At 40.6% G+C, this 12,589-nt stretch overlaps 1 protein-coding gene and 1 pseudogene across 2 annotated transcripts in view; one reads left to right on the forward strand and one right to left on the reverse strand.

The window, feature by feature from the left end:
- The window catches only part of LOC103747681, a 38,006-nt pseudogene extending 37,118 nt beyond the window's left edge, over nt 1–888 (forward strand).
- A 6,079-nt stretch (nt 889–6,967) lies between these two features.
- Znf10 (zinc finger protein 10) overlaps nt 6,968–12,589 on the reverse strand; it is a 34,931-nt gene continuing 29,309 nt past the window's right edge. For both annotated transcript variants that reach the window (XM_008850186.3, XM_029554598.1), the window contains 3 exons: nt 10,846–10,972; nt 10,278–10,373; nt 6,968–8,859 (listed from right to left, as the gene is read on the reverse strand). In XM_008850186.3, the coding sequence (XP_008848408.1) occupies nt 7,391–8,859; nt 10,278–10,373; nt 10,846–10,972 (1,692 nt within the window). In that variant the 3' untranslated portion in view covers nt 6,968–7,390. The remainder of the gene's footprint in view (nt 8,860–10,277; nt 10,374–10,845; nt 10,973–12,589) is intronic.

Raw genomic sequence — 12,589 nt, forward strand, 5'->3', positions numbered from 1 at the left:
TCCAGTCACCGCTACCAAACTAACTGTCCGTTTTACCATGTGTTCCCTCTTGCCCTCTTTGTTTTCACCTTTAGGTAACTCTACAGCTGATAAATTGTGACATCCTCCCTTATCCTCATTTGGGGGAGAGGGCATATTTATGTTTTTTCCACAGAATGCTGACAATGCATGTTGGGTACCTAAATGCCTCATCTGCTTTGCAACATCTCCAGACTCTATGCCACTTATGTCATCACTACACCATCCATCATCGCATCCTGTGTTCCCAATTTTTTGGACTGGGTTTTTGGACTTTGTTCGTGTTTCCTATGGACTGCTTCCACTGCCTGGCACCCACCGTTCTCTCTCAACTTTGCCTGTGATACTGTGATTTTCTCCATGATTCATTCATTGTTCCACATGCTTTGTACACTGTTGTTTTAATCATTTATGTAATGCCCTTCCGTGCTGTACACTGTTTGTCCCCTTAGGGTCCTTTTGTTTGCTTGCAGGGGGGACTTTGTGCGGCTCTTAAAGAGAAATGTGGTTTTTTCCTAGATAAGACTGGAACTGTAAAAGATAGCATGAAGATTTTGAGGGGGGCTGGAGCAGCGCAAAAGGGAAAGGGATCAACAGGATAGTTGGTATAAAAATTGGTTTTCCACATCACCTTGGGTTTCAACCCTCTTGCCCACCATATTGGGGCCCCTCCTAGCCATCCTGGCTGTAATATCCTTCGGCCCCTGGGCCTTCAAAAGGATCACAACCTTCATTAAGAGTCAGATTAATGATCTGGCAGCTAAACCTATTCAAGTGCATTATCACAGGCTGGAGCTCGAAGATCGAGACGACCACTTTGAGCCTGCCAGGCCTTATGACGACGTGACCAGTCATCCCCTTGAGAGCTGAACCGGTCAGACGGGTAAGAGAGATTTTACTGATAAGCAACCTAAGATAGGCAGGCAGCCAACGCAGCTGCCCTAGCCCATGACGGGTGAGCATCAGATAAAAGTTCTCCAACCTAAGACAGGCGCGGTTCCCTAAGGGATCATTTGGCCTTGGCCCCATGCTCTTGTTTATAATAAAAAAGGGGGACCTGTAGGGAGCCGTGGGCCCCCTACCCAGAAATAGTAACTATTATCTGTAAAGCAAGCTGTTTACAGCTTCAACCTCTGACTTCCTTTTAAGAGTGGCCGGATGATTTTGTGAAAAACATGTTTTTCTGCCTCAACCTTGTAAATTTCCTCATCCTGTAAAAACATCCTGCCTCGTGGTCTGGCTGTGGAATGTGCGGTAAACAGCGGAACTTACCCGCCCAGCTTCTTCAGCCTCTGCTTCCCTATAAAAGCTTTGTGCAGAAGTTCAATAAACTTGATCAGAGCACTGTCTTGTCTCCATTCTCTGTGTCTCTTGCCCCATTCAATCCCCACTCCTCACTCCAGGTACCCGGTTGAAAGTCCCGCGGGCTGGGACAGACCCCAGATCCATTTCTAACATAGGGTTGATATAAATATGAAGTTGTCTGATCATTAAAGAGCTTAGCAAATTGAGGCTGGAGAAATTGGTTCAGTAGTTAAGGGCATTTGCTGCTCTTGCAGAGGACCTGGATTTGGTTCCAAGTACCCACATGGTGCCTCACAACCACTTTAAGTCCAGTTCCAGGGAATCTAACACCCTCTTGTGGCCTCCTCAGCACCAAGCATGTATGTGGTGCATACACATACATACAGGCAAACACTCATATACACAAAACAAAAATAATCTAAAAAAAGGGAAGGCTTAGTAAATTGCTTCATTATAAGCTATCTATAAATGAAGATGAATTACAAAAATCAGCAATTACTACAATTAGCATTAAAGCTGACACTACAGGTTATCTTTCCCAGCAATCCCTAATTTTCTAATATTTAAAAAAATCAATTTTATTGAGGTTATAATAGATTAGATTTATTTAAAGTGCATGGCTCAGGGCTGGCAAGATGACTCAGCAGGTAGATATTTGCTGCCAAGCCTGATGACCAATTTCAGTCCTTAGGACCTACATGGTTAAACAGAACTGACTCATACAAGTTGTCAAGTGGTCCTCTGGACCGCCACACATGCACTCTGGCACATGCATACGCATTCACACAAACACAAACACACACATACAAAAATGTCTTTTAAAATTTATAACTTTTAAACTGTATGGTTCAATGAATGTGAGAATGATCCATCAGGGAGCCACACAGCCAAGGCACAGATCACTCCCAGTGTTTCCTGGTGGGTGGCTGGCACTCTCCCTCCCAGCCCAGTCCCAGAAATTGCTGATTTGCTTTGTCATTGTAGATATGTTCTAGAATTTTTAAATTGAGTCACACAGCACATATACTTTTGCGTCTGGTTTTATAAAATACAATCACAACTTTTAATTTCTTTTACTTATTTGTGCTGGGGACTTGAACCTAAGGTATTGTTCATGCTATGCAGCCACTATACCTCTAGTGCCAGACTTCTTAGAATTTTTATTTTTACCAATCCTGCTAGTCCTGTCATTAGTTCATTACAGTTTACTGTTGTCCTGATTCATTTTTATTGTTAATACAACCTAGAGTTACCTGGGAAGAGGGAACCTCAATTAAAGAATTTCCTCAATTAGAATGGCCTGTAGCCGTATCTGTGAGAGACTGTCTTGATGTTCAATGTGGTAGGGCCCATCCCACTGAGGGCAACAACATCCCAAGGCACGTGGGTCTGGGCTGTATAAGAAAGCTAGCCTGGGCTGTATAAGAAAGCTAGCCGAGCAAAAGCAGGAAAATGAGCCAGTACGCAAGGTTCCCTAATGGTTTCTCTTCAGTTCCTGCCCTGACTTCACTCAATGATGGGTTGTGACCTCAAAGTGTAAGATGAAAAAACCCTTTCCTCTCCTAATTTGCTTTTGGTTGTGGTGTTTATCACAGCAACAAAAAGCAAACTAGAACAATTGACAATTAGTATTGTTCTACGTAACAAAATTTGCTTAGTCATTCACACACTTATTATTATCTATTAACTTACATATATATTATTTATTCACCTTTTGTCTTTTAAGTTATAATGAATAGCACTGAACACTGGTATACACATTTCTGCATGCAATAGTTTCAATGAAATACCTAACAATGGAACTGATAGGCCATATAATTATGTTTAACATTTTGAGGGCTTACTTATTTTCCAAAATGGTTAAACTCCTTTATAACCCCAACAATATCTGTGTTCTAATTCCTCCAGTTATAACACTTATTGTATCTTTTGTTCTTAGCTAAGCTCTTCAATGTGAACTGCATTTACCTCCCTACTTGTGATGTTGTATATCTTTCATATGCTTACAGGCCATTCATGTGTATTCCTTTATGAAGAAGCTGTTAAAAATTTACCAGTTTTGTTTTGAGACAAGGTCTTACTATGTAGCCCTGGCTAGCTTGGAACTCATTATGTCCATCAAGATAACCTAAAATTTGAGGCTATCTTCCTGCCTCTGTCTCTCCAGTACTGGGAGTTACAAGCATGTACCACCACACCTGGATTTTTCCACTTTATTGGTTAGCTATTATAAGAGCTCTTTATATTTTAGACACAAGTCTCTCTCAAGTGTATTATAAAAATCCACATCAATTCTTGACTTCTTTTGTATATTAATGACATTTTTAAGAGAAGTTTAACTTTTTTGTGGCGCTGTTGATTGAACCCTGTCCCTGTCATTGTAGGCAAGCACTCTACAAATGGCATCAAACTTATCAGTGTTCTTTTATATAAAAGATTTGTGTTCCTAGTGCTATGAGGAACCTTTGCCTACAACAGCACCATAAATATTTTCCCCTAGATACTTTTTGGGGCAGTGTTTTGTTTTTTGTTTGAGACAGGGTCTCACTGTGAAGACCAGGCTGGCCTTGAACACACAAAGTTTGCCTCTGCCTCTCAAGTGCTTAAAGGCGTATACCACTACACCTGGCCCCTACTTTAACTTTGGCGTTTTGATCTGTGGTGCATTTTGAGTTTTATTTTTTATGCAATATGAGGCAAAGAAAGCTTTTCTCCCTGCATCTTTCCCTCCCTCCTCAGAGATCCAGTTGTTTCAACAGTATTCATTAAAAAACTATTTCCCACATTTGCGAACTTTTTCCAGTTTAAAAACGTATGTATAGATGAATTTCAAGACACTGTTTTATTGATCTTATGTTCATGCCAATAATACAATCCTTATTAGTATAGTGTGAGACAGGTCACACTACATAGCCTAGACTGGCCTGGAACTCAAATCTTGCAGCTTCTGCCTCCTGAGGGCTAGAATTTCAAGCATGTGCCAGCACACCAAGCACCTTATCAGAATAATTAGTATGGTTCTATAGTAAATTTTGAAATTAAATAGTATGAGCACTTCAATTTTGTTTTTAGAAATGTGCTTTGGTTATTCTAGGACCTTTGCACTTGTAGATAAATTTTAGATTAGTCTGGTAATTTAAACACAAATACCTCTGAATCTAAGTTATTTTGGCCAGATCTGCCATATTAATAATACTGAGTTTCCCATCCCTAATCATGGTATATTCCTGCATATTCTATAATTTCTTTTTTACATTTTCACTTATTTAGTTTTATTGGGTGGAGGCATGTATGTGCCACAATTGTGCATGTGGAAGTCAGAAGACAAATGGCAAGAATTTGTTCTTTCCTTCCACTGTGTGGGTTCAAAGGACTGAACTTGAGTCATGAGACTGGGCAGTGATCTCCTTTACACACTGAGCCAGCAATGATTTTATTTAGTACTGGCTATTCCACAAGCTTGTAGATCTGACAGTCTTTTGTGACAGTTACTACCAGGTAACATACATTAAGGATTCTTCCTTCATAAGCTCTCAACTTATTTTATTTTGCCTGGATGGATGCAAAGGACTCCACGTTATTTTGTCAACTTTTAAGCTACAAACACACGATTCAGATATAAAATAAAACAGAAAATTGAAACAAATCATCTTCCTAAACTTTGAAGCCAGGCATGGTGGTAAACACCTGTAATCTCAGCATTTAGGAGGCTAATGAAGGAAGGCCACAGGTTCCAGGCCAGGAAGATCAAGACTCAAAAGCCATACTTCTGGGGCTAAAGAGATGGCTCAGCAGTTAAGAGCACTTGCCTATTCTTGCAGAGAACCCAGGTTTGATTTCTAGCACCCACATAGTGGCTAACAACCATCTGTAACTCCAGTTCCAGGGAATTCAATGCCCTCTTCTGACCTCTGCGGTCACAGCATGACATGGTGTACTTACATACATGCAGGCAATACACTCACACATAAAATTAAAATAAAATATTTTTTAAAAACCTACACCTCCCTCTCACAAAGTTTGCTAAATGTATTCTAAGATATGTGTTTACTCATTTACTATGTACCGTAATCATTCAATTAAAGATTTACATAACCTCTAATGTACAGAGGAGGTAATCTATAAATTAGGCACAGAGAAGCCAGGCACCATACCTAAGACAAGTCCCTACTCTTGACCATTGCATTTTCTTTATAAAGGACTTCCCTGAGAAGGTTTGCCTAGGAGGAGCTGTATTTACCTTAGAGCACATCTGATCTCAACATTTTTGGGCTCCTGCTCTCAATCACAAGATTCTACCTGCTGTATCCAATGTCAAACATTCACCTAGGCCTCTATATCCACAGAGGTACTGTGTCTGAATTCTCAGGAGCCTTTACCACATGTCTTGAGTAGAACTCTAATCATGGCCTCATAAAATTGGTAGGCTAGGCTGCAAGCAGGTGCTCCTCATACTTCCATGATGATACACTAAAGATCAGATAGCATTTTGAATTTTTAGGTCTTAGCTATTTCAATGAAAGAACAGACTATAAAACTCACACTGGGTATGTAGCTCAGTGGTAGGTAGCTTGCCTAGTATACCCAGGGCCCTGGGTTCAATCTCCAGTATCACACAAAACAAAGCAAACAAAACACACTCATAATCTTATGTAACAAATCAACTTGTACACTTAGCTACTTTCTATTCTTTCTTTTCAATTGTTGCCCACATTCAAGTATATTTTAAATGGGTCATAAGTATAAATATGTTTGTTTTACAACATAGACATTCTTCTTACTACTAAACTCTATTAAGTGTTCCAGAAGACAAGCACAATCAAGTAAACAATGGCATACAAACTTGCTGAAATAGTACTTCCAATTTCTTGAAACAATAACTACTAACATTTTTAATTTAAAATATTTTATTTATTATTTTATATGTATGAGTGTATTACCTGCATGTATGTGAGTGCACCCATGTTGTGCAATGCTGCAGAGGTCATAAGAGGGCTTCGGATTCCCCTGGAACTGGAGTTAAGGATGGTTCGTAGCCACCATGCTGGGAATTGAACTCAGGTCCTCTGCAAGAGCAGTCAGTGCTCTTAACCACTGAGCCATATCTCCAGCCCCTACATTTTAAAAAACTTTTTTATATTTTATATTTGAGTATTTTGTCTGCATATATTGTCGGGAGCTGCTAATCATTGAGCTGCAGCAGCCTCGTTTACTGAGTTTGTGTCATGCAAACCAGTACTTAACCTTCCCATTCAGGAGGAAGGAGTTTTCTGGAGAGCCTCACAATATACCTGACCGAGGCATTAGTGGTAAACAAAAGGATCCAAGAAGGCTTTGATCTGACCACTCCCTGACCCTCAGATACAGGTGGGGAAATACAGCAATTGTAACTAATTGAGTTCTTCTGTATAAAAAGACAGGACTGAAATAAATCGAGGCAGCTGCAGTATTGACTGTGAGCCCTCCCAAGAAGCGTCTTTTCTGTCTCCTTTCCTTTCTTTCAATCCTCACTCCCCCTTTCAGGTACTGTCCATTTTGGCTGGCTGGCACCGGCAATATATGTAAGTGCACCCTTGTTGTGCACCATCTATGGAGGCCAGAAGACAGTGTCAGATACTTGGAACTGGAGTTACAGATGATTGTTAGCCACCATTGGGTGATGGAAACCAAACTCAGGTCCTCTGCAAGAGCAGTCAGTGCTCTTAACTGCTGAGCTATCTCTCCAACCTCAACATTTTTCAAAATTCTCAGCAACAACTCTCCCTACGGTGGCATGCTCATTTACTTATTTCTGAAGAAAATATGGAAGTTGGATTATTTCTCAAATTCTTTAACCCTTCTTAGATTCTAGCATTTAAGGCTTGGTCAAGTATGCTCTCAGGACAATGAATTCAATAGAAATTTGTACAAAGAAGAAAACCTGATTTGTGTGATTTGTGTACTGAAATGGAATTTGTGGGTTTTGCTCCTACCTAAGATCTATTCCATGGAGTACAATAGAGTTATAATAAGACTGAAAGAATTTCCACTATATTCCACTTGCACAACTACTCTACAGGCATTCTGTTCATGTTGAGAGATGCTCTCCACTCACTGTATCAGTAGGCGCTTTCTCTGGTATGATTTTCCTGGTTATCAGCCCTTCCCCACACTGGTGACATGTGAAGAACTGCTCCCCAGTGTGAGCTATCTGATGGACCATAAATGGAGAGTGCTGACTGAAGATGACACCACACTGGCTACACTTACAGGCTTCGTCTCCAGTGTGAACTCTCTGGTGCTTAATGAGATCATTCTTCCGGATAAAGGCCTTCCCACACTGACAACATTCATAGGGTTTCTCTCCAGTATGAATTCTCTGGTGCACAGCAAGGGCAGAACTCTGGCTAAAGGACTTTCCACAATCATGACATTCATATGGTTTCTCTCCAGTGTGGGTTCTCTGATGTGAAAAAAGATGAGAGCTTCGACTGAAGCATTTTCCACAATCTTTACACTCAAAAGGCTTCAGTCCAGTGTGAATTCTATGGTGCACAACAAGATGAGACCTCTGGCTGTAGGATTTTCCACATTCGGTACACTCATAGGGCCGCACTTGGACATGAGTTCTCTGATGCAGAATGAGATGAGTGCTCTGTCTGAAAGATTTACCACATTCAGGACATTCATAAGGCTTCTCTCCAGTATGAGTCCTCTGGTGTCTGATCAGCCTGGAGCTATGAACAAAGGATTTTCCACACTGATTACAAGTGTACAGTTTGTCTCCTGTGTGTGTCCTCTGGTGGGTAACAAGGTGGGAGAACCAACTGAAGGACTTTCCACACTCTTTGCATTCATAGGGCTCCTCACCAGTATGAGTCTTTTGATGTCCAATGAGGTGGGAGCTTCGGCTGAATGATTTCCCACATTCTTTACATCCATAGGGCTTCTGTCCAGTGTGAATAAGCTGGTGCCTTGTAAGATTAGAGCGCCAGCTGAAGAATTTTCCACATTCCTTACACTCATAGGGTTTTTTCCCACATATTTCCTTTGAAATACTAAGGGAGGTATCACAAGTAAGAGAGTTATCATTATCAGGGCACTTGTAAGGCACATCTCCAGTATGAGTTCTTGGAAACTGAATAAGGTGAATGTTTTGACAGAAGGTTTGATCATATTCATTACTGTCACCTGAACAGCTTTCCTGATGGCCACTAAATTTCAAATCATGTTTTAAACCTTTAATATATGAGCAACTCTGATGGAAATAATCTCTCAGAACAAGCTGAGCAGGAAGACAGCCTCCCTCGTATCTACCACGTTCACAGACCCTCTCTTGAGTAATCACTTTCTTCTGAGTGAATGCTACTTGCCTCAAATGTTTCTCCTGGTTTTCCTGATATTTGCCCAATTGGTCTTTACATTTCCAGATATCTTCTAATGACAAATACCAGAGATCTTTCTTTGACATTCCTTCTACATTAATAGCAGAAAATTTATCTTTAGAAATGCTCTTACTGGAAACTGGTGATTTACTTTCAAATGCCATCTCTGAATCTGAAAGAAAGGAAAAGGCTTTGCATAACTAAAGAAAGTTTTAAGGTAAGAATGGTGGGATGTCTATGGAGCCAAAGAATGTAAAATGTGTAAAATTGCATTCAAATATGTTTTACAACTTCAGTAAAAAGGAGGAAAAGTTAGTGGCAAGAAGAACATGTGCCTGATTATTATTAGATGAGAAAGGAGAAGTCATAGGCCTTAGGACAACATATGGGGTCAGGAAATTCAATGGTGGGGAAAGGCAGAAAAGGAAATACTTTTCCTAATCCGAATATTAACAATATAAGATCCTATCCTGTCTCTTACCTGTCTACTATTACCAAGACTTCCTCTGACACACTTTATACTACTGCCAATTTAATATTCTTTTTTTTTCAGTACTAAGGATTGAATCTAGGGCCTCAGACACTCTACCAAAAAGCTACATACCTGGCCTCCAATTTAATATTTGTAAACCATATATTTATCCTTGTTTGGGTAATGCCTGCTGTCCATGTCACGAAAGGAGTAGAATAAGGCCCAGATGGCCAACATAACAACCCTTTCAAAAGGGCCACAAGGTAGGCTAGAAGGGCAATTGAAGTGTACCAAGTTTGAACAGAAGATGTTGCTTGGATGTTGAATGTTCTTCAAGGACCCAGGTATTAAAGTCTTGATCCCTATTGGGAGGTGGAGGAACCTTTAAGGGGTGGAGCCTAGGGGAAGGTCTTTGGGTTACTCAGCATAACCACTATTCCTAATTCTGAACATATGTGTTGATTTATAAATAGTCTTTTTATTACACTTATTTTCACATAAGTTCACAACATCTTCTTTAAAAATTCCATTAATACAGTTAAAAACAAAACCAAGGCTAAAGAGATAGCTCAGTAGTTATGGGCACTGGTTGCTCTTAAAGAAAAACAGGGTTCAGTTCTCAGTACCCACAATCATCCTTAACTCTAAATCTAGGGAATCCCAAACCCTCTTCTGGTTTCTAAGGGCAGTGCACATGACAGGTGCACTTACATACATGCAGACAAAACACTCATAATATTAAAAGAAATAAATCAAAATTTTAAGATAAAATAAGATAAAAAATGGAAAAAAGAAAAGTGAATAAATAGCATTTATAGCACCTTCTTGCTAAGCTCTCTGGAAAACTTCTGCAGCCATTTCTGTTTACTATTGCTATGCTATTCAAAAAGATGTTTTTAAGATGGGCATGCTGACATAGGCCTTAATCTCAAGGGTTGGGAGCAGGCAGGAGAAGGAAGGAGAGGGGAAATGAAAAAAAAAAGGTGGGTTTTGTTTACTCTTCACTGATCTTTGGAGGCGTAAGGTAGATGACCTAAGTTCTCTTAGAAACAAGGACCCCATTTCAGAGGTTCTAATCCCTTGCAAGCCAGCTGAGACAGCTCCTGTCTGGTCCTCACCTGGACAGGTCTCTTGGTGAATCCCTCTCTCCACCATCCAGGGCTCTTCCCCTTTTTCCAACTGGAGGATCACATCTGGCTTAGGAAGCTGATGCCCTATTTGTAGTGGGAGACAAAGGACTAGATAAGAGCAGAAGGGGCTCTGGGGAAGACACATAGAAGAGTCCCACATCCAGTCCATCTGCAATCCCTTCACAGCACTAGGGCTAAGAACTGACAATGTGAGGAAGCAAATAAAATATGGATATAATTCAATGAAACAAATTTTCCACAAAGGCAAGTGTACAAAAGCTCTGGTCTATGTCCCAAAGAAATCAAGTCACTGAATCCCAGGCCCACACTCTGATAAATGCCCCAGTACCACACTTTCTGTTCAGTGAAGAAATAAAACCAAGTTAAGTATGATGGCATATGCCTGTCATCCCAGTACATGGGAGGTTGAGGCAGGTAGAGCATGAATTTAAAGCCAGCACCAGCTACATCATAGGGTGTTTCAAGGCCAGCCTGTGCTACATAAGACTCTGTTTCAAAAACAAAAATACAAAAATCACTGCTGCTATGACCTTACCCAGAGAAACCAGGTTCTTGTAGTTCTCCAACATCACGTCTTTGTACATGACCTGCTGATCAGCATCTAGCAGCTTCCACTCCTCCCTGGAGAAGGCTACAAGTATATCCCTGAAGGTCACCAGTGCCTACAACATCAAATAAATCTGCACTGAGCCAGATGCAAGCCTTTCCCTCCCTTTCTGGAGTTCAAAGAGGAAATAACAATGCTGTCATTGAAAAGACAGAATATTCTTGAGACTAAGCCATGTTTATTTTGAGGGATCTGGGTCATATCTTTAAAAGAATGGCTTTGCTGGGCATGTGGCATATGCCTATGATCCTGGCACTTGGGAGGCAGAGGCATGCAGATCTCTGTGAGCTCGAGGTCAGCCTGGTCTACATAGTGAGTTCCAAACAACTGGGACTATAGCAAGACGCTGTTGGAAAAAAAATGGCTTCTAGGTTATGTACTATCTTCAACAAGGTCTATCTTGTGTTTAGGTTAAGAAATCATCAGAAGTACTTTTTTATTTAAATCAACATTATTATAAACATCAGGGAGAAAGAATCAGATACCAAAAGTGAATCCCTGTTTATAGCATGCAAAATTAAAAACCTAATTCAAGACAGAAAAATATGGGTGGAAAGTCAACTATACCTTAAGACACTTACCACTCAAGTCATGTTTTATGATCTGAAATAATTACCCAAAATTTGTCATTAAGCATTGAAAAGCATAAAAAATAGAGAGGACAGGAGGTTACATTTCAATAGGAGCAAAACAATTTGACAGAGACAATAGATACAAATGGTACAGATGTAAGGCTATTAGCAATATTAACAAGAAGTCTTAGAGCTAGGCATGGTGGGACATGCCTGTAATTCCAGCATTCAGGAGGCTGAAGTAAAGAGTTCACCTTAAGTTTCAGGCTAGCCTGGCCTACAGTGTGGCATCCTGTCTCAGTAAAACCTCACAAACATGGCTGATGAGATGTCTCTGTGCTTTTCTCAGAAGCCCAGCAACCTGAGTTCAATCCCTGAAATCCACATAAAGGTGGAAGGAGAGAAAAATTCCAAAGTTGTCCTTTGAATTTCTACTACCTCTCAGGCTAGAGACCAAGCCTTTAACACGGGTTACCAGGGGATGCTTAAGACCATTCATTCTCTTGACTAAATATCTGAGAGTACAGAAACACAATACACACACACACACACACACACACACGCATACACACACACAATAATAAAAATAAAAATTATTTTAAAAACTAAATAAGCTAATGAAAAAAAGAAGAATTTATCACATATAGAAAAATAAATGGCTGGGCATAGTGGTGCATGCCTTTAAACCCAGCACTTGGGAGGCAGAGGCAGGCGGATCTCTGTGAGCTCAAGACCAGCCTAGTCTATACAGTGAGTTCCAGGACAGCTGGAGCTACAGGGAGACCCTGTCTCAAAAAGAAAGAAAAGAAAGGAGAAGGAAGGAAGGAAGGAAGGAAGGAAGGAAGGAAGGAAGGAAGGAAGGAAGGAAGGAAGGAAGGAAGGAAGGAAGGAAGGAAGGAAGGAAGGAAGGAAGGAAGGAAGGAAGGAAGGAAGGAAGGAAGGAAGGAAGGAAGGAAGGAAGGAAGGAAGGAAGGAAGGAAGGAAGGAAGGAAGGAAGGAAGGAAGGAAGGAAGGAAGGAAGGAAGGAAGGAAGGAAGGAAGGAAGGAAGGAAGGAAGGAAGGAAGGAAGGAAGGAAGGAAGGAAGGAAGGAAGGAAGGAA

This window comes from Nannospalax galili, unplaced genomic scaffold, assembly GCF_000622305.1.
Source record: "Nannospalax galili isolate Female #2095 unplaced genomic scaffold, S.galili_v1.0 scaffold100, whole genome shotgun sequence".
NCBI classification, from domain to species: Eukaryota; Metazoa; Chordata; class Mammalia; order Rodentia; family Spalacidae; genus Nannospalax; species Nannospalax galili.